Raw genomic sequence first — 23,197 nt, 5'->3', positions numbered from 1 at the left:
ACACAAATGTTGCTGCTAATACTGTGCACAGACTAGGAAATCTGTGTTAAAAACAGATTTAGTTTTGAGCTGGATGATTGTAGTCACTCTTACCCCTGGCATTACATATGTATTTGTACCAGTACAAAGGAAAGGACAGCCCCTGGTTGGGACCAACTGGACAATGAAGAGAAGGGATGTCCCCTTTGGCAACAGTGCCAGGCAAAAGATGGGCCTGACTGCATGATCACCTACTTGCTGCCTTGAAACTAAGCTTCATCTTCAGAAGTGAACAAGGTGTGTTTTTTATATATATATATATTTTTTTTTTTTTTTAAAGACAACACAGTGTTATGTAACTTGCTGGAGTTACTTCTGTCATTCCATCCACTGCGGGCAGGGAGCGAGGCTACGTTCCCAGGTTTGTCTCCACTTCAGAACACATACTACAGTGGAGATCTACCTCAAACAGCTTTTTAAAAGTTTGCTTATGAAAGCAACCCTGCTGAGAAGCACTGCAGTCTGTGTTGAATTCCGCTGCTCTGAGGTACACTTTTGCCAGTACCTGAGCCAGCTTGAGAGCGACTGTGCTGCGTTGCAGGCTGTTGGGTAGACATATTCTTAGGTGACCATCTGTGCTAGAGCTCACTGTCCTTCCTTTCTGAGCAGACACTCAGTCCACCTAATCCGTTTGAACAGTCAGCAAGAGGGCTGAGACACAGAGCCAATATTTAGCCAAGACAACCATTCCTTTTAGAAAGGGCTCCACAGCTGCATTACTCAAGCTGGGGTCTGCAGGAACAGCCTGGGGAACTCCAGTCAAGTGGCAACGGAGTGGCAAATACCACCTCCTGCAATTCTCTGCGCTCCCAGAGACCTGGCTGGCACGACAAGGGCACTTTTCTTGCTCTTCAGCATTTCAGCTGATGCTTCTTGAAAGTGTATAATCAAGTAAATCGTATTTGTGCCACTGACAGCCCACATTCCAAGTAATAAGGCATACATTCTCACAAAAAGTGTGAGTTGCCCCTTTAATGCCTGGCAAGCAGAGTATCTGTGCAAAATACCGGATAATATGCAGTCAGAAAAACTTACTCCTAACAAGAATTATAAATGTATGCATTTATAGCAGTTCCAGATATTATAACACATGTTGATGTCAGGATAGCACTAGCATTGCTGAACGCCGCTCGGTTATGCTCTTCTGGAATACTTTGAAGAGTACCAGAAAACTGGCATGAAAGCACCAGAAAAAGGCAAGATCTTAGAAAACGTGGAAAAGTTTTATGCTAATCAGAACAAGAGGTTTGACTGCCTAAGCTGGGATCAGCGCTGTAACTAAGAAACAGATTTAAAGCTGGCTAGCTCAGTAACTTGTGTTTAGCCCAGGAGGTCTAGCACTAAAGCAAGAAGCAAAGGTGCAGAACAAAACAAAGACCGATTCTTTCCAGCCACTATTCATTTCTTAATGTTCTGCTTTCTTGTCAGACCAGACAAGAGGATTGTGCTCAGGAAAATACCTGAGCTGGTCTGATAAAAGGTGCAACCTCTCCATAAAAATCCCACTTCTCAAGTTTCCTTAAGTATTACATGCAAGTTAAAACTCGCTGCAGTAGTTCACACCAAACCTTTGGTGTGAAGCTATCGGTGTAGGCATACCATGATGTTATTGCTGTAAGTGAACTAGAATTAAGCGTGTTTTGGCAGCTTAATATCATGTTAAGTCAGACAAAGCAATGGCATTTCATATTATACAAGCTTTCTTTAAATGTTACTTTTAAATTTACAATTGCTCTAAAGGGTAAGAAATCTAGATCCACAGTTGAGTATATAGTATACTGCAGGCATCCCCAGATGCATTTATAAATGAAAATGCATCCTAAAGTTCAAAGCCCCTCTCTTTCAGTCTGGCTCGAGCCTTTTGGCGTTTTCTGTGGGTGAACCCTCAACCATATGAGGTTTGCAGTATTATACTTGTTTCTTGGCTGCCTAAAGTAAATCTCCTAGAGGAAGATCACTTCATTTGTCTTCCCAATTTTTTGTGCTTCAAATGAAAAATATAAATCAATATTCAAATGTAGACATTTCACTATTGTTTATTCTACCAAAAATTCAATGAAGGTGCATGCCATATACATTTCACCATATAGAAATATATAAAATTCTATTTATTAGTTTCTCAATAGTTATCAATATGTGAATTAAAAATAATCCTTATTTAACATTATTCTAAAACCATCCATGTAACACTAGTAGTAGCAAATGCCACAATGATAAATAGATATATTTTTAGTTTATGCTGAGGGTATTACTACAACAATATGACAATGCACGTGCAGGAATGGTGCAAGAATGAAAATCCAGTTCATAGCTGAAAAATACTGCCTTTTTAACTTCTGAAGAAAAATGCAGTAAACACTTTCCCATTTCATCCTGCCTTCACAGATTTTACTGTATCTAGAAAACTGTAATAAAATATCCTGTGCGCTTTGGATTAACTGGGGCACGTGAGTGTGCGGGTGTGCACAGTTGTGCATAAAACCGATTTATAGCTTTATCTACAAAACAACATCATACCTAAAACTAATTTAAATCCATCAAGTTCGATTTATATCTTTCAAAAAGCATTTAGTATACATTCAGACGGATTGACACTTATTCAGAAACACAGGCTTTTAGATGACAAACTCTCATAAGCATTAGTAGGACTGCACCAAAATCCCTGTTAATCTGATGAAAATACATACTCCAGAAAGAGTATACAGTGCACAATCCACGATCGCTGGGAATTCCCGGATTTATCCCATTCTATTCATTTGGGATCAAAACCTTCCTTCAGAGAGTGTATCAAAAAACAAAAATCATAAAGAAAGAAGGAAATGAACTTATGTAGAACTAAACAAAGAAACAAACAAAAAAAGTGAGGGAACGCAGCAGCAGTAGCAGCAGCAGCACACTTCAGCAAAAGTACTCACGCAGAATCTACTGGCCAGAAGTTGATCAGAGTAACAGGACTGCAAGACAAAAAATGAGGAGGTGAAGAGAGAGGAAGAAGAAACTCAGCAGCAAAATAATTACAGAAAGGTTTTTAAAAAAAAAATAAATCACAAGAACTAAAAAACAGAAATCCAACAGACCAACATGAATGACTGTGAAGAGCAACCAACCAAAAAGTGAGAAAAAACCCTGAAATCTAATATTAAAAAAGAGAGAGAAAGAGAAAGAGAGCAAGCGAGAACAAGCTGTGTGCAACTGCCATTAAACAACTGATTAAACTTGTGGGGAAAAAAAAAAACCAAACCAAAGGGAACTGGGTTACTCATTGATTTCTCCATGTGCATCATTATTGCTTTTTTTTTTTTTTTCTCATAAAGACTTCAAAGACATTTAATAAGGCTAAATTTATAGGGTGAGAAAAGATGAAATCAGCTGGGAAGCTTGCAAACACAGTAGCCTAATTAAAAAAATAAAAACACAGAAAGATATCCATTTGGAAGAAAATAAAAATTTAATGAAGAGATCATTAGTCTCCAAATTGCCGTATCAAAGTCTGAAGTTTATAAGGCTGCCAGTAAGATGGTAAGTATTTTTCTTTTACTAACTGAAGTTGAAGTTCCCGTATAAGGACAGGTGAAAATACGTAAAAGCAATGGCAATTGGAATCCCAGCTTGTGTTTTTCTGCCAGCCGAGGTTAACAAAAATGCAGAAAGTAAAGAGGCTTTATGCATTTAGGAAGTGAAGGGAGTTGGCACCAGCTGGGCAGCTCAGATTGCATACCAGATGAATTGCTACTTAGACACTTTAGAACTACTCACGTTTCCATGTTGTCTCCCTCCAAGACAGTTTGCACAGGCAGGTAGCCCATTCGTGGGTGCTTTGCAAAATATCTTTTTGTTCGAAATTTGTTTTTTAGTACCTTGGCAAAGTCACGGACGTCTTCTCCTGAAGTTGTCTGAAAGCCACAAATCACAATGAAATCATCTTTCATGAGGTTATTACGGTTTTTTGGTTGCCTCTTCCTGGAAGAGCTGCGGCCACACCAAGCAGAGCTGCCAACGGCTTGACCTCTGCAACCACAAGTTTTATTTATTTATCACTGTCACCTTACAATGTACTACACAGCGACACTGCCAGCGGAGAGGAGGGAGGAAAAAGGGAAGCTCTGAAAAACCCTGACAGGCTCAGATCTCATCTCAGGTGATCTCAAGAGGACAAGTAAGAGTTAGACAAGAATTTGTCATTTCCTTGTGTGGCTTGGGGGACTCTCTGCCTGCTTTTTGCTCAGCACAAAAATGGCTGTAACGGAGGATATACAGCCGGTCCACGTGCCCAACCAGCTGCTTCACTGGCTGGATCCTGACTCTTAGCACATGCTCATCACCTACATCTCATGGACTTGTCAGTCCAAGAAAGTCAGACCCACACTCTTGGTACGTCTTCTTTGCAGTTTCCTTTCTCAGCCTCCTCTGCCATTAATATTTTGATCAAAGAGAAACAAAAAGCAGGTGACAGCTGCTGAAAACTCTTAGATCAGTTATTTCTTCCTGCGCCTGTTTAATCTGAAGCTATCAGGCATTTAAGATCAATACCCTGCGGAGAGTACAATTTGCACAAAGTTTTCTACCCCCTTGCCTGGAGTGGGCTTTCCTTGCTGCTGTAGAAAGAGGAGCACAAAGTGGAATTAGTTTCCTAAAGACCAGAATAAGCCAGGAGGCGTTCAAAGGATGTGTGCTGGGAAGATGCAAGACTTCTTGCGAGCCTGATTAAGAGTCGGGTGATTTTCTGAAGAATTTTAATGGAAGACTTTGGTTACTCTAGTCAGACTGCACTCCCTTCTCTGCACCTCGCAGAGACACTCAACCCTGAAATACTGCTGCTCTTCAGTAAATTAAGTTCTTCCTGACCCACGTAACGATATTGCTTCTCCAGTGTATCTCATTTGAAGGAAAGAAATGAGGGAAAAGTTAATCTATCTGACATTTTTTAATGAGTTCTATGCCTTCTATTTAAAGAGGAAGGAGGTGCTGGGACCTATCAGTCAAGCCAACCTTCAAAGAGCTGCTGAAACACAGCTGTATTTAATTTTAAAGATTGCTTGGGTAGAAAAATTAAGGATGCCCTGAAAAATAATCTGCTGAAAGACTGAAATGCATTAACAGAAAGGACAAATATTATCCCTGTACTGACAACACCTACAAGCTTCAAGTAAAGCTGGGAAGAATTTGGCTCTCTTTCCGGTCAGTCTGTCTGGTAGGAGAATTCGGCGGGAACAACGACCGGCAGAGAAGTGACGTAGCAGAACCTACAAGCCAGTACAGCAGCACCTCTGTTTTCAAGAAACCAAGGTAATGCTCAATAATATTAAGTATCACTTCCTCAATATATCAGGAGTAAAGACATTTTAGGGAAGGGAGGGATTAAGTATGCCCAGACCACCCAGAGGACTTCGGAAAGGGGATTTACCGAGGTGGCCTCACATGCCCCAGCAGGAGGGAATGCCCTCTGCCAACTACCATTTGCAATGCCTCCTAGGAGAGCTCCTAACCAGGTCAGCATCAGGAGAGCACACAGAGCACATCAGCTGGGAACAGGGGGAAACTTTTAATATTTAGTCTCGGTATAAATGGATTAAGCACAGCTTTCTGTTCAGTTCATTCACCTGTGTCATTTCTAACCATTTATTCCTGCCTTGCCTGTTTTCAATGTTGTGAACACTTCCCATTGCATTTGACTGTAATTTGGATTAAGTGTTTTCAGGCATGATTAACAATGTAACAGTCTTTGCTTTGACCTTCCCGGGACTGTCACCCCGCCTTGCTCCCCTGAACCAAACAGTAAAATGGTGTGTTTGTACAGAAACATCCTCATTTAGCTGGTGGCACAAGAATCCCAAGAAGAAAATATGTCTTCCAGTGACAACTAGAAGCACCAGGTACCTCTTGTATGATCCAATTTTCCATTTCAAAAATGTTCAAGGAGCACAAGAAAGTAAAAGAAAATGTGATTATTACGCGGACAAGATGACTGAGGCTATTTTCAGCCAAACTTTCTGAGTTATTCCACAGGTGTTTGTTTTATTCCACATGATTTTCAGAGTAAAATAATCCAAACCAAAATTTTCAGCAGAACTGGTTTACGAGGAAGAAAAAGTGGAGTTTCAGCATCCCAGCTCTCTTAAAGCAATATCTAGGCAGCTGGCTCGAGCACATTCCAAAACTATTCTGAAACCAGAACTATTTCACGGCATAAGGAGAACTTTACCACCATCTGACTCTCTGCAGTTTGGTTTAAGAAAAAGCCTTGCCAAACCCCCACCTCAGACCTCAGTCCCGACTGTAAACACGCTGTAGAAACGTATCTTGGTTTGACATGCTTCCTTCTAACAAGGTGTTTTTTATGCTGGTGTGTCACTGTTCATTAAACCCAAACTGAAAAATGATCCTACATTTAAATCCCAGTCTAGAAGTTGTCTTCTATGCTTTATTTGAAACCTCTCTAAAAGTTGCATCTCTTTGAACAATAAATCGAACTGTGCTGCTTTCAGGAATAATTGATGCAATATTTCTGTCTAAACGAAAATTAGGGAACATCCTTGCCCTTATTCTGCCTCAACCTTTTGCAGGAGAGGAAAAGTTACCACATCCCTCAGATATTTAGCATGAGTTCTCAAATCTCCCCTAAGCAGAATTAAAGACTGCCGTGCTCCATAATCCCCTGGAAGTAAGAGGGAGGGGGGAATAAAAATATCAAAACACTTCATTGTGCACATCTAGCTATTGCAAAGATATATCAAACAAGGCATCACATGCCTCCTGTCTGCCAAAATGCATTTTAAGGTGAGGGATTTGACTGGAGGAAGAGGAAAAAATGCTTTGCCACCTACAAACCCCTTTTCATCCTTTTAGAAAACAATTATATACTAGGCATCATAGCTTCAGTGGATGACTTGTTCAGTCACACAGTGTTTGGGTTTATTTTTTCAAAAGCGGCAACACAAAAAAGATCAGGGCTTGCTGTGCGTCACATTTGCTTCCTTCCCCCCCCGCCCCCGCCCGTTAATCCTTCTCTAATTCAACCGGCTGCTGGTGCAGCCAGGCACGGCACATTAGCATGGGCTGCTGGAGTTCAGGATTCACAAAAAAATGTACTGGCTGTGAATGGTTCTTTATTCTGACCCAGCAATCTGGATGCAGTTGTAAGTTCTCTGTTCACCACTGTGTTTGCCTGTTAGTAATGTGTATTTTTAGGGAGAAGAGAAACCTGCTGGACCCCGTGTTGCAATCAGCTGCTGCCGGCTGTGGGGGTGTCTCACAATCATTTTTTGTTCCTCTCTCCTTAAAACACATCTTATGAACACGTTAAGAAAACAGTAGCAAGGTGTTGGTTTGTGCACTCTGCGCGCCATTCGCAAATCTCCCACGTCGCTTATTAGCAAGAATAAGAATGTAGCCGGTTCAGCAAGGAGGTATTCAGCTGCAGCTGGAAGGAATGCTGTAACGCCGTCCGTCCGTCGCTCGCTCGCTCTGCCTACGACTCGGATCGTGAGAGCCTTGGTCTAGGAATGCCTGCGATGGAGAAGTCTGTTCAGACCTGCCCAGGCAGCGCCAGCATTTCCCTCTGACTCGTGCAGCAGTTCAGGCACATCGCCCTTTGCAGTCACCTCTAACCCCTGGGGGATGACGCTGAAAAGCAGCAGCCAATGAATACTGACAAAGAGCTTGCAGATGTACACTGGCTGCGCTTGCAGAGGCTCAGATTAAGTACTGCCGTTTAAATAGTACAGTAAAAGATGACAGGTAATGTAAATAGGTACCCATAAATTAAAACTAACAAAAATACTGGTTTTGCTTTACTATAATATTTTAGGGGAATAGTTTTTTCGCTCTCTTTCCTAACTTTCTAAGAAAAGCTGAGAGTCTTCGCTTTTATTTTGGCCATGTGTTTTTGTTTGGATGAAGACGTAAAGACCATTCCCATAATTTTATGAGGCTAGCCCATAAATGCATTTTGATGCATTATTTTCACCATTTATGTTTAACCAGCAGGTCAAAGTACAAGACCAGGGATCATCCCGTCACACCAGGAAATGATAACCAGAGAACGCGCTGCTTCAAGACCACCACAAACAATAGCAAAGGCAGCTGAAAGCTCAGGCATGCTGCGTCGTGGAAGGACAGCTTGTGAGCTCCTCTAATTTATGCCTTTCTGCCCTGGTAATGAGTGGCAAAAAAGAAAAAGGAGCACACAGAGAGTAACATGGGATTTCCTTTGCCAGCTGTCTGGTATGAAAGAAATGTTTACACAAAAGTAATCTTTTTGAGAGCTCTGAAACAAGGGTGAGGACTCTCACCACACCATCAATGTAGCACATCTGCACCATGCTGCATTAAATACACCAGCTTCCAGTCTTCAGAAATGAAATCTAACTTGCTACTCTTGAGAACTTCCCTGGTATTTTATATCACCAAATGCCCATACAATACAAAGGTACTACTAAATAGTAAAGAACTTAAATATGCGAAGTCTTGGAGGGAAAAAAAACTTGCTGAGGAAAGGAAGAAAAATCTCACACTGAGATGGAGAAAACATTGCGACCTAAGATACGAATGCGTATTTGCACACAGGCTTCTTGCAGGACCCGTAAAGTGAACTATGGCACTGAACATGGAACGAGTCATTAGCATGCAAAAATATATTACGACACAGCCTTGTACAATAAACTTTTTACTTTGAACCACTGGAGTATCCTTTACTAAGCATCAGAAATGGCTGGCATGTGTAGTATACAAGAGGTGACTTGAGGGGGGAGAGGAAAGCCACCCAAATGCTCCATTACCTTGCGCACAGGAAATGAAGTTTTTCCTTTCTACATAAGAAGGGACAGTAAGGGTCAGTAAAACAGCTACTTACTGGTGTGCAGTATTCCACCATGGGATAGTGCATTTTATGACCTTTTGCAACGCGGCCAGAGAAGAAGCAACTTTGGCAGATGTCATAGTTAAAGTGCTTTAAACTTCTGTACCTAAAAGAGGAGGAAAAAAAAACCCACGGCTTCAGAGCTTTGTATGTGAATGCTTCATATCAGCTCGACAAGCTTTCTGCATTAGTAAGTTCTCTTCCCTGAGATGTCACATGGCGTGCGATGCCATGCAGTGCTCCTCTGCCACTGACAGGCAGGTATTGCTGCCTCGGACTTTTATCAAAGATCTGAATCTTCAAAAAAAATTTTTAACGCTGGACAAAAGGTAAGGTTTCTACACAATCACTCGTAACACACAAAAGACACCAGACTGTTTCTACAATGCTAATTTCAGTTCTTTTGCTTTTTGCCATGATTCCTAACACGGAACGTCCTGAGGAAGTAAAATTCAAATAAGTAATGCCCTCCTCAAGAAGTTACTCCAGCAAGCTCCCAAGTTCTGCATACAAGGCAGGAATCTGTGTCCTTCACAGCACCTCTATCAAAACAATTTTCCTCTACGGCATTCCATCCATGCAAAACTCCGAATGCACTTTCGGGCCATTATTTAATCTCATCAGCTCTATGAGGCAGCTAACTGTTGTATCTGCTTTGCTGAAGTGCTTGAAAGAGCCAGAGGCATAAGGGTTGTCTTGTTCCAAATACGCAAAGCAGTTCAGTCACAATGACCTCAAAAGAACATTGTTTTACATGTACTGAGGCACGCAGTATTAGCTTTCTAAAAGCCTTCCAATAAAGTATCTTTTTGTCAAGTATGTATACAGCGTCTCGATGACTTGCAAAGCCAGAGAAAAAAATATCTGCGACAGACAGATTTGACTATCATGATAATAGATTTGTTATATAAATTTAAGAGCCAGATGAGATCAGACAAGTAAAATTAGATGCAAACAGAGAGCTCCAGTGTCCGCTTCCTGAGTTCTCAATGCTCACTACAGACTATCCGTTCACTTGCCATCCTTTGATTGTCCAAGTGCTGCATTTTTCAATTCCACCTACTTGTCTTTGGCTGCTTACACAAAACCATGTAAGTAATTCAGTAGTTTCATAAACCGTATCTGGGAACAGGAAAATGAGACTTTGCGGATGTGTTGAACTCCTCAGTAATATTTATCATTTCCCAGTTAAGATATTCAAGGGGAATAAAACCAGAAGAATTGATTAGCAGAACAGCCTCACTGAAGAAAAACTCAGATTCAAAACAAAGCAATGTCTTCATTATTTCCCCCATCTCCCACTGCCTGTGAAATTGCATAGGAGAAAGCACTGCCCCACTACAGGCGTAAAAGCAACATTCATACTCGACCAGGTTAGAGCAAAATGATGGCTCTTCTACGTGGTACTGTTTGCTGCTGTTGTCTATCTGCATTTTAGAAACAAAATTACAGAAAGCTCCTTGTAAACAACACAATACCACAGAAGGAGAAATGCTAGTGGCAAAAGACCACCATGCGTAAAAAGGCCAGAAACCATACAAAGAAGCTATTGCGAAGCAAAGTGATAAAACAAGTCTAGGCATAATTGAAAGTGAATATTTACTTAGCCGTTAAGTGGATTCTCAACAGGCATACCAATACACAGCCATTTTACAACACAGTGACTTATTCATTGCCATAGTAACCATGGTGTCGCTCCAGATGTTTAAATAGACCAGCAACATTTCCCCCACTCCAGGTTAATCTTCCACCAGCTACATTCTTCTCCGAGAAATGCACATATAGCTTTACACGTCTGCAAATTTTCAAGGAGTTTCTTTGCTTTATACCATGACAGAAAGCAATTCATAAGGATCCTGCTCAGAAAATGTAACAGCACGTATAGGACAGATTGAATGCAAAGCAAATCGTATTAGTTGTGAAATTTACCAATACTTTGGCTGAGGTACGGAAGGACTGCAGGCACAAGTAGGACACAGAGGAAGGCCCATATCTTAAACTGATAGATGGTTTTTGTTCTCTTCAACTCTCACATCACTGTACCCAGTCCAGGTGTCACTCTCCCTCCTGCCCTGTCACAATTATTTTTTTCCTGAACAACGTGCATAAAATCAAGCACATGTTTCACCTGGAAACATGCAGACCTCTTGATCCACCAAGCAGTAATACACATGGAAAGGAAGCGAGCTTGTACCTGAATCCAATAATTGGACACTCCTTGCAGATGTTACACTTCGCTTGGTGTTTGGCAGTCTCAGCAGCAGCCACCCTGTGCAAGACAGGCAGCCACACCATGGACTGTGGTTCCAGCCTCATCCAGTCCAGGAAAAGGGCTGCTTCGATCTCCGGTTTGTTGTTGGCCTGTAACATGGGGAAGAAACACAAGGGCTGAGCACAATTGACCTATCTACTACCAGCTAATTAACAGTTTAAGCTGTTAATTTCCTGCCTACTACATATCTTTTCCCTGAATATACTACAGCTTTTCCCCAGTTCAGCCATTCCAAACTGAAACAATAACAACACCACCAACAAAAAAAAGCCCAAACAAAAACCATGTCCAGGATCCTGCCTTCAAGCCAGGAGCTGAACACTATTATTAATGTTTCAAATCTCTCTTCCTCTTATTCCCTATTACAAGTAGACAGCACTACCATGTACTCTGTCACAGAGAAAATCATCCACTTACAGGATCACCTTCGATGCCTGATCTTATGTTTCCCATCCTCCTTATCTGAGCCTCCATAGCACCGATTCTCACCTATTTTAAGAAGTTTGTGTCATCCAAGCCCTAAAAATTGCACTTTCTTTGATCAAAATCCCTTCCTCTTTAACATCCTTCATTTTGGTATTGACCTTTCTTCTAAATGCATGCATTAGGAAATCATTCAAATCCTCCCTCAAGCCTGTTGTTGAATACGTAACCTCTCTGCCTCCTTAAACGCCTCAAAATCCCTCTTCCCACCGTACCACCTCTAAATTTCCTGTCATTGCTTGCAAACACAATACAGTTTTGCCCCACAGAATACAATCAATTTAACCTCATATTCCATTACATCCAACTTTCACCTCTTTGCCAGCAGCAGAAGAGCCTCCATAAACTTCCCGGCAGTCCCGTTCCTCTGCTGTCTTCCCATCACATCCTAACCGCTATGATTATTTCAGTTATCTCTTCTACAGTAACTTCAAGGCAGCTCAGCCGCGGAGCTGAATCCCATTATGGCAGGCACCATGCACACACCAAAAAAATGGTGTATCACCCCTACCCGGCAGCACCCACAGTATGGAAGAAGAAACAACAGAGAGACAAGAAACACAAGGTAACAGAGGACAACAGTGATCTGTCTACATGGGTAGAGGTCACACCGTACCGGCGGGCTAGCCACCGCGAAGAACACCACAGAATAAAGGCAAAGAGCATCAAAAGGGATTTTAAGGGAAACAGTGAAGTAACAGAGTCCATGTTTATAGGGAGCGTCTCTCTGGTGCGCAGGGTGGTGCAGAGCCAGCACCAAACTGATTGTCTGAGAACCTGGGAGCTGGTTTCAGTGCTGAAGGTGAGGTGATGGATCAGGTGGAAACAGTGAAGGGCTCTGGCGGGAAGGACGGGAGGGAGGAGGACGAGCCCACACAGGAAACAGCCCAAGCAATGAAGTGGGATACTACCCCACTCCATGTCTCTAAACCACCGCTACGTGCTAATTCAAATTCCTTGAGACATTTCCTTCCATGCTACCCAAGAGAAACAGCATATTTATGGGCAGAATATATTTAAACCTTCTGTTTTCCTTTTTCTCTGGAGTTTCAAATACAGCCCTCTGTGGGCTAGTCTTTTATATTTCAAACTTCACAAGGCAGACTGTCTTCCTTTGTGGTTCCAAACCTATCTGAAGCATTTAAATAAATAATACGCATTAATGTATCATGTACATGGACCAAGATGAATAGGGGATTGAATGCTGACTTTTTTTATGCTTGCTCTCAGTTACTTTTCCAGTTTCTCATGAAATCTGACTCTAGTATGACCTAGCTAAAGGCTTATTCAACTAAAAATGCTAGCAATGAGTTTAGAGGAAAAATATCACAACTGATGTAAAGGAGAGAGAGCTATAAGGAAAAACAATTATTTGTGTGGGGGTTTTTTGGTGGTTTGTTTTTTGTGTGTTTTTTTTTTGTTTAAAGCTAACACTGTTTATAATCTTGACAAACAAATTAACTGATCAATACTTGAAGACTGGGGAAAATGTGAAGTCTCCTAGACAGAACCCTTGGCCACAAGAAAGATGTGGAAAAAAACCCCAGGGAACACTTCCTGGGGTTAAGTCAATTTTAATGCAATGCATTAAAATTGACTTAAAATGCTGCTGCAATACTTTGGTTAATTAGAAACAAAGGGGGTTTTTTGGTCAGGGCTTTCTTCTTGAGATGCTAGTTGGGAAACAATCTAAAGACTCCTATGACTGCATTTAGGATCCATGTATAAGGATTTCTAGTAGAGTCATATACATCCTTTTTGGATGTTTGGGGTAAAAACCATGAAAACCACAACATATCTACTGTTATTCAGATAAAGTCCCTCACAATTTAATATTCACTATAATTCTTATACGAAATGGAATAACCTTTTTTTCCCTACACACTGAAATATTTCTGAAGACTTCTGCATTAAACCCTATTCCTCTTTTTTTCATGTAGCTACTAGCATCTAGCCAGAATTTAGGCTGGCAACAGCATTTGTTTGGAACAGCAGATACTGCCTTCTGCTGCAGGACATCAGTGAATTCAACAGAATTAAATTAATTCTGGAACTCTCCTAAGAGAAAGGCATATTCGTAAAATATGATTGTCTATAGGTCTATTTTTCAGCTAGCAGCCAGGGCACTAAAGGGGCTGGGGAGAGACCTTCTGTAGCTCACTCAGTGAGCCAGCATCAGCCAGGAACTACACTGGCAAACCATTACCCTGCCTAGCAGACTACACCTCCTATACAAAGTCTCAATACAAATTTTTCAGAGAATCTCTTTAAGATGCCATTTCTAATAGAAAAACATGAAGTGTATGGAAATGCTGCAGTGCAAGCTGCAGTCAGAATAAGAACGAGCTGCTCAAAGCACTGCTCTCCACTTGTAGCCGCCTTAAATTTGCAGCAAAAATGCTGCAGCTATGAAAGACTTGCTGTAACATCCAAAGACGTATTTTAATTTTGCAGTCACTGTCGACTGCCAGCAGTCCCAATAGCTGCCTACCCAGAGCCCTGCATGCTGGCTGTAGAAAACCTGTGCTCAGAGAGATTAGGTGCATTAAAATGTATCAGAACTGGTTCTGAATTATACTACATGAAGATTTAAAGCCATGTGGAGAAAAGCTGGTCAGGGTCAGATGGTATAGGACAGACCTTGACTGTACACTGAGCCGCTATTACGATTATTTTAATAATCTCTAAATCCGGTAAAGGCAGGAGCTGAAGATTTTACATAAGGGAAAATTCTGAATTCATATAGTTCGTATCTGAACCAACAAGATCAAGCTGTAAAGCATATTAATGGTTCTTCTCTTGGACACATTTTTGTGCAACTCCCAATTTTTATGTTAATAACAGAGTGAATCATAAAGTAAAATTCATAAGCCCTTTCCAGCTTACAAGTAACAATTTGTTATGGGGGACATTCAAATTCATTACGTTCCAGACATCTGTTTTTCAGTATTTATTCTGCAGAAACAATGGAGCAATAGGAAGTTGGGTGGTGCTAGCATCTTTATGCAATACTTAGAAGTTGAATTTTTTTGGGTTTTTTCCCCTTCTTCTTCCAGTTAGTAGTTTAAAAACTATTCTATGCTATATCAACTTTGTCTATCCATAATAGGAAACATGCTTAATACAGTTGTGATGTTACATGAACAGTGATACGCTTTTGGACAGAGTCAGACAATATGGCACAAATTTCTGATACTTCTGATGAGATATATTCTGTTTAGCTGCAGTGTAGGAAATTAATTGGAAATAAATTAACATTGTTAATTTAATGGTGTTTCCCATCCAGGATGGAAAGCTTAACATTAGTCTGAGTAAGTATTATTTTGGACAAAATGAAAATGGGGGTATGGGATTCTTGTGACTTGGCGAAGTTTAAAAATGCAGAGCGAGCCATGAACAGCAGCCGTATCGCCCAGGAACCAGACCAGAACCGGCTCAGCCTCGTCTTCCACTCTTGAAATGGCTCCCCCATTGCTAGCTCGTAAGAAAACAAAAGGCAAGAATTTTTTGTTTGCAAGCAAGTGCTGCTTCATGGTCAAGAAAGAAGGGATTATTATAAAGGTAGCTTTGGGTGATACAAACTGCTTAAATCTGCCTTGACCCTTGGAGCAAATGCTTAAGATTGTTACTTTAACCCCTTGCATTACACTTGATAGTACCGACTACTCCAGTCAATATTTTTAGTCTTGTGGCAAGAAGTAATAAAATAAAAAAAACATGAACCCAGAAGTGAATTAGTGTACAGTTTTATATCACCCACACTTGAAAAACACCACCTTCCTACTCCCCATACACTGAACCATTGTAAAATAGCTCTTTAAAGCATTCACTTGTAGGACTTCTCAAGAGTGGCTCCCAAAGTCAGGCACAGGTTCACAAAATCCCACTGAAATAAAACCAGAATTGCCGTTTTATGACATTTACAGCATAGCAGCTTGAGGAAGGATTTGCTAGTTCCCCTCGGGCCAGCTCTCCCGTCAGAGCCAAAAGCAGAAGAAATATCTGTGAATAGAAACAAGGGCTGCCTGGATCTCTCAAAAGAGATTGAGTCCCTCAACAGTAACACTGCATTTGTATGGTGTTTTCATATAGACCTCTCTATATATTTATTTGTACACAGTACTAATATTTCCTAACTGTTAAAAAAACCCCAAAACAAAAAACCACAAACCCAACCCAACCCACTCGTCACAAAACAACTGCCCAACCAATTCAAATCACAGCGTTTATGGCCAAAGTCAGTATTTGGGTCCTGGCCCAAACTCCACCGAAAAGGACTAACAGGCCCCTAATTTTGGTCATTGTCTGAGTAAATATACTGTATTTGGACACAGTTAACTGGTTGTAAAAAACAGGCTGATCTTGCCTGATCTTTGATCAAGTACAAACCTAGAAATGAAGATTATAGAACACAATATTAAAATACTTTCCTCTGTCGAAGCGAAATAACACAAGGTTTAAAATACAGATATGAATTAACTGTACCGATTTTATTACTCCTTAGCTCCACCTGTCCTGCTTTTTCGTATCAAGTACTTTACTTCAAGGACACCCTTAGAAGAAAGCATACTTAGAACAGTTTATAACAAAGGACCAAATATCCAAAATTTTATTGAGAAACAGCAAGAGACATTTTCATCTGAGCTGCACTGTTTTCACATCACACTTCTTAAACGTCCCAATGTCACAGTAACCCATCCAAGGCAGTGATGTGAATTCCGAGGTCCTATTTATACAAGAAAAGCATATTAATAATTTTCCACTGTGATTAAAACACAGCGCGTGTCCTTTAGTCCGTAACAATTCCCTATCCTGTTTACTTAAAAAATGTACCCATCACAGATGTAAAAGGAAAGTGCTTTCACACTGCAGTAATACTGAATTAACTCAATTTTTCATGGATCTATAGATTGCTTTGATGCAATCTAAACTATATAGTCTTCAAATGGTCATCCAATCAAGCTCTTTGCTCTCACTTAAAAACACTTTTCTTCTTTAAGATTCAAAAGGGGCAGTTATATCTCCCTGCACTGCGTAGGAAAGATGAGTCCTAGAACAACCTTTTTATGCCAACAGTTACTATCAGCACCTTCCTGTCTATGAAGAACACTATGACAAGCAAGTGTTAGTGGTGGGGGATGTAAAGTAACAGGGCGGCGGCAGGCAAGGCAGGCTGCTGCCAACCGCAGGGCTGGGAAGCCGTCCCTCCCCAACCCTCACTCCCGAGGACTCGCACTTCAAACTGAAAAGCAGGAGAGATTTCCCCTGTTATCCACGGGAACAGTAAACATCCCCTTCTTTTTTCTCCTGTTGTGCAGACAGACAAGGCCGTTGCCAGGGCACCTGACCTAAGGGGGCTGGGAGAGTGGTTTCTGAAGCACACATTTGTTGCAGACTCTGACATGATTGTAATTTATTGCTGGCTTATCATCACCAGAAAGGAAAAAAAAAAAAAAACAACAAAAAACAACCAAACCCCAAAGTGAAAAAAAACCTGAAGAAAAAAGCATTCCTCACTGTGGGCGTACAAAGAAAGACTTAATTTAGTTTTCACGCAGTAATGTAAACTATGAATCCCAACACTATTTTTAAAAATTGAATTAACTCACTTCAGCAAAAGGAGGCCGCCGGGAGCCCTCTGCAATCCCCCCTTGGCTGTCCAGCTCCTCCAGCCGCTCTGTTTCCCACGCTGCTCCCTGCTCCCCCCCAGCACCCCTGTGCTGCCCCCCCCCAGCCCGAGGACCCTCGTGCCGCCCACACCACTGTCTTACGCTGGAAGGATCTCTCTGTACTCCTCTCCTCCCTGTCTCCTGGAAAGCTCTTATTTCTTCCCCCATCTCCACTCCTGGCTACTCCTTTCTTTCTTTCATGCCTCATCCTACCCCACCCTCCTGTTTTCTTCATCACTATTACCCCTACCACTCTTCCTACCATAGCTCCATAAAGGTGGCCCTTTTTTTCCCCCCCCACTCCTTAGTTCCTTCTCCCTCCCCTCCATCAGGGCTCTCCCTGCACTTGTATTTCAGCTCCTGTCCCTAGGACTCCATCCCCCCATTTTTGTATTTCCCCTCCTCGGTTGAGCTTCCCTCCGCCTTTCTGGTCCCCCTAGAAGATCATCTGTCCTGCTGCACCTCAGGTCAGAAACCACCCTCCCCACTCAGCAAGTTAAAATAAAATAAGGCTTCACCTAGAAGAAAAAGAGAGGATGAAATTTCTCTTACTGCAGGTAAGAAGAAAACCTATTTTTCAGTGCAGGCAAGAGAAGGAAACCACAAGTTTTCTGCCATTTTGATTTATGAACATGTCAAAGGTTGTGCCCAGCTGTGCTTGGGCTGTTTCTAGAAACGCCGGCAGCTGGATGCGGCAAAGCATTCAGCCTGCCGGCATGTCTTCATTTGTAATGACAATGTTGCTAACTCATTTTATTTAAATAAACATTTATTCCAAGGTCTTCTTCCTACTTTATAAATATTGTTTTTGTGTGTTCCATCACTGTTGATTTTATTGGTTTTTTTCCCTAATATAAGCACACATATCATCAGACCCCCTTCCAGAAAAACATACTTTTGTCATATTCCGAGGTCACTTTCCTTATCAGTTTTCCAACAGTGTTCTAAGTGCTGTTGCCATTCGCTTGGGGAAAGGACAGGATCCAGCGAGTCCTAATTTCTGAGGAAGGTCATTTGCACATACGAGCTTTTGGCCATGGATTTGCTGTGACATCATTTTGTGTTTGTCACACTTGAAAGCCCACCATGGAACTCGGAGGCTTGAAAGCCACAGCAGGGTCTAACCCAGCTATCAAAGCTGCTACGCATAGGTAATCAGCATAGGTTATCCAACCAGGCTATGGCCAAACATTCATTTGGAAATGGCATCAAATACAGACTAGAATTATAAAAGGTCAAGACATGAATGATGGAAATGGGAAAATGTGAATCCTGTAGAATTAACCTAACAGAAGAGGTTTAAAAAGTACAGAAAGCAAACACCCCATCACGACTGAAGTTTGTGGTGATTTCAGAATTAGATTCTTTTCATAGTCACTGTATGTAAGACGACTACTTCCAAGCATTAATATTCACTGAAGAAAAAAAATCTTGCTGTGTTTTGCTTCCTACAGAACTGAAACTAGTACATAATGGAACTTGAGCAGCAGGCAAAAAAAGAAAACAGCTCTCCCCAGCCCCAGCCAAAGAAAAAATCCCCCAGGGATAGTTAGGGGATGGGGGAAAAAACCCCCACGTTTCTTCCATTGTAATGTTGAAGATGCATTGAGAATTAATCACAAACCATACATTACCTCCCCTCCTCTACCTTTTCATTAAGCAGCTGTCTTCATCTTGTGTATTCTGCTGGTGGTTAGGATAAGGATGAATAATTCCCTTAACTCTCTTCCTCCCCAGATTAAATAATTTACAAGTTTGAAAAAGAGCCTCCAGTTCATCATGTATTCCTCAACAGACAGGAGAGGAATTCTTTCAGTACTCTTTAAAGAAAACTGGCATTATCCATTCAAGCAGTGGAAGGAGCTCACTGAGCGCTCCTCGCCCCTAGACAGCACTGCAGGCAGTTGCTCCTTTCCTATCGCTCCCCTGGGCACCTGGCTGTCACTGGTACATATGTGGCCAAAATTTAGATTAACCATTGCTGTTCACCTCCATGGCACCAATAAATGGTGATCTATTGCTGGCAATAGAAAATTGTAAAACCAGGAGCTGCTACAATAAAGACTCAAACTGCTTGCAGGGTTCAGTTATAATACAAGCCTTGATGACAATTATTTGCTGTCTGGGCAACAGCATAATCTGGGCTTCTTCCACCATGGCCAGAGAAATGGGCTGATTCAATCGCATCCTATCAAAGGGATGGTTTAATACATCAATGAACACCACCATTAAATGACCCTCGAACAGCGTGATCTGGGCTGCTTCCACCAGGGCCAGTGAAACGGGCTAATTCAAACGCATCTCGTCAAAGGGACGGTTTAATACACCAACGAACACCACCATTAAATGACCCTCGGTACCCACATCTTTCTTCCAGATTTTCAATCCTCTTCAGAACGGACAGGCTACTTTGACACAAAATATAAATCAGAAAATTAACACCAAGCAAACGCGAACTTACGAACTGGAAGCAGCTTCTGACGCTCGGCTCGATATTGCTGCCCCCGAAGGAGGCCACTTCCCCCAGCTGCCGAGGGATCTGGATGGAGTCGTGCAGCAGGAGCCCCAGCCGGCGCTGGTCACAGAAGCCGGTGGCGCTTGCCACCTGCTTGAACAGGTCTGGAGGAAGGAAAAGGACACCCGTGCTAAAGTATCACAACCAGGATATGGCAAATAACGCAGTAGTTTGCATCATTTCAAAGTGTGATCAACAGCCTTGGCAGACATGAACACAAGTACGTCTTCAGTTTGGCTGCTTCTCTTCCCATAAACACGGGGTTTTTTCTGTTAAACAAGCAGTCTAGTGACAATTTTTAATGGCAGCATTGGCTTGTACCTGGGAAAAAGGCCATTATAACACAGCACCTGAGGCATTACTGATAATAGCAGCTGTGATTCTATAACACAGCTAACTAAACAGCAGGATGTTTGAGCCACAACAACATAAATGTATTAAAAATATTGTTTAACAGTAAAATCATCTCATATGATATACAGCACATTTTCAAGTCTTGGCAATCAACGTACAACCCAGAGAATCCACTTCTTTCAGATGAGTTTAATTGAAAACCAAGAGCTCCCTAACTCTGATATATCAGGATCTTTTAATCCAAGAGTATTTCTAAAATGCACGAAAAACATTACAGTATGACCGAACCTGCCACCCACCGGGAATGTTAATATGACATTAAGTTTTCACTTCTGAAGTCAAATGTCACTCGAAGCCATGTTCTGTTACTGCATCATTCTAGAAAAGAATCCTTACAGGACAGAATTACTATCCTTTCATGAGCTCAATTTAACTGAGTGGGAATTAGTTACACTACACATAAATTGAGGAGGTTTCTGAGTTCATAATAATAGGAAAAATCAGGTTAGCATTAACTGAAATATTTATTTGGTAATAACCCTGTGACAATACATGACCTGAATAAATCCTCCTCATTTTTCAAAGTATTTAAAAAAAAAAGGGGGGGGAGGGGAATAGAAAGAGAGAGGGAGAGGTGTCTAGAATAAATTAATGCCCCTTTTTTTGGAGCTGCCTTAATATTTCACCTGACACCAGGGATACAGTTATGAAGTTGCTTCAGCTCTGCTCACGATAACCTTCCTAGCGCTGCTTTGACACCTGTTTTCTTCCAAAGGAATAAAGGAATGGATAGAGAAAGGATTATTTTTTAATTACATGAATCTCACTCTTGCCAAGTCTAGTTTTATAATTAATAATTTTGGGATAAACCATTCCATCACCTCTGCAAACCTGAAGACTTGTGCTCTAGCACACCAGCTCTGCTTGGTTATGCTAGAGAGTGTCGGTAGAAAAAATCCTAAGGAGTGCGACCCATCGCATACTTGTGGCAACACTAACAGCAACTGCGCTACGACTCGGCATGGATGATGAAGCCAGACCATGGCCTGGCAGAGATGATTCCTTCCTCTTCCACAAACGATTCAGCTTTCAATTTCCTCATCAATAAAACATGAAGAGTTCTGCAACCTTAAAAAGGGGGTTATGCGTTACCATGCACACATGCTTCAGGAGACTATAAAATATGAATAAATGTTTTGCTTTAAAACTTTCATAAGCCTCAATGATATATCATCTTGAAATATATCTGTGCTGAGTAATTTTCTTGAAAGATTCTTTTTGTGTTGTGAATACTTTTTCACAACACCCACATGAAACATATAGAGACCTAAACTGTGACATTCATAGTGACTGCCCTAAAATCTGATCCAATTATACATAGTCACGCACAGACTCCGTTGTTGGAACTGTCTGTTTCCTCTTTAGCGTTCTTCAACTATCATTAGTAGAAGAACAGAATAATAACAATTGATGAAGAACTGCTATGGTATTGGATCAGATCTTGAAGGCTCTTTTTTTAGTGGATTTGTTTTTTTTCTTAAATGCATGAATGAGTGATACCGGTTAATTTAACCAGAAAGTTACTCTTGAGAACTACACTTATCAGATCTTTTCTTGATCCTAGTGTCACTAATGAAATGACTCATTAGCCAGACAAAACTCAAACTTCGAGTGGAATTTTTTCAAATATTTCAGGATTCAGTCTGTTAAAATATGCAAAGTTTGTGTGCTTTTAGTATTTGCTTAAAGATAGCAGCTACATTTAAGCACAACGTACATAATAAGACCCTGACCATGTTGTGGAAAACATTTTTAAAAAAATTTTTATTAAAAGTGGTGTAATGCAAGAAGTCCTGTAGATGTGCATTTTTGTGTATGAAGGTGTGCTAAAGAAAAAACCAGCAGAAAAAAAAATTTTTTGTTCTGATAATAAAAAAAATTAAGTGTTTATTTCATCTTTATCTCATGCCTTTTTAATGTATATTTTTGTGTATGTGTGATAATGCAAACAGTATCTTAGTACAGTACATGTATATAACTTACAAATAAATATATATCTATTGGGGATGCATGCTCAAAAATTTGTTACCAATAAGGGTGCGTCATCAAAAAAGTTTGGGGACCATTGTGCTAAACTACCTAAAACCACACTGAACAAGTAACTTAAAAGTACAAGGTGGAGCAAATTAACACACTGGACTATCTAAAAGAATGTTTCTGTATGCTACTTAAATGTTTATGCAATAAATAAATAGGAGGAATGAAAACAGAATACAAACACAAACTAAAACCAAAAGACTTACATCTGTATTTATCTTCCAGGTGTGCTTTACAAAGGGATACAACACCAGTTTTGAAAGATAAGACACGGATCCTTCCTGTTCGACCCCTGATGAAAAAGAAACATTGGCTGATCATATGACCCATTCATGTCATAATTTGCTTACTATAATGAAGTTCACGGCAGTACTGTAGTCGTCATAAATGAAGTCCCACACAGAACCATGTTGTACAGCACACACTGGCTGGTTAGAAAGCTAGAAATTAAGTATAAAATATGGATGTAGTTCCACAGGAGTAGCTGAATTGGATAGTGCCGTTGTAGCAATCCAACCAGAAACGGTCTCGTTTGGAAACAATTACTCACCTCCTTTTTTATGACAAAAGTAAGACTGCAGAGTCTTTACGCTACACCTATTTGAAAAGGCTTCTCTATGAACTGCTGCTGGTCTTAGAGAAGATGAGGGCCCTGACGGAACAGGAAACCACCCCTTTGGCCAAAGACAATATAACTTCACTTTAATTGGAAATGTGATGCAGGAGTTGTTTCAGACAGTCTCTGCCTACTGTCTTGTCAGCCCTGCCCTGACTTGTTTGAGGAGCCAGGCACAAAAAAGCAGCCTCTGCCAGCAGTGTGCAATGACAGAGACTCTTGTAAGATGTTCAGGTGGATGATGAAGCTTGTCTAGAAACCACGAGAAGGCAGGCAGGCTGCACAGTCATGACAT

The 23,197-nt window shown here is 41.0% G+C and overlaps 1 protein-coding gene across 12 annotated transcripts in view; it reads right to left on the bottom strand.

Moving 5' to 3' along the window:
- Window positions 1–23,197, bottom strand: part of DMD (dystrophin) — a 1,139,896-nt gene that overhangs the window by 36,508 nt on the left and 1,080,191 nt on the right. For 7 of the 12 annotated variants that reach the window (XM_064473561.1, XM_064473531.1, XM_064473580.1 and 4 more), the window contains 6 exons: window positions 22,493–22,578; window positions 19,782–19,939; window positions 11,091–11,257; window positions 8,891–9,002; window positions 3,796–3,932; window positions 2,955–2,993 (listed from right to left, as the gene is read on the bottom strand). In XM_064473561.1, coding sequence (XP_064329631.1) covers window positions 2,955–2,993; window positions 3,796–3,932; window positions 8,891–9,002; window positions 11,091–11,257; window positions 19,782–19,939; window positions 22,493–22,578 — 699 coding nt within the window. The remainder of the gene's footprint in view (window positions 1–2,954; window positions 2,994–3,795; window positions 3,933–8,890; window positions 9,003–11,090; window positions 11,258–19,781; window positions 19,940–22,492; window positions 22,579–23,197) is intronic. The other 5 variants (XM_064473589.1, XM_064473552.1, XM_064473571.1 and 2 more) reach the window with 1 other exon arrangement.

The sequence above is a fragment of the Phalacrocorax carbo genome, chromosome 1 (genome assembly GCF_963921805.1).
Source record: "Phalacrocorax carbo chromosome 1, bPhaCar2.1, whole genome shotgun sequence".
Classification (NCBI taxonomy): Eukaryota; Metazoa; Chordata; class Aves; order Suliformes; family Phalacrocoracidae; genus Phalacrocorax; species Phalacrocorax carbo.
The sequence above is the reverse complement of the archived record's forward strand: the minus strand, read 5'-3'. Positions and strand labels throughout refer to the sequence as shown.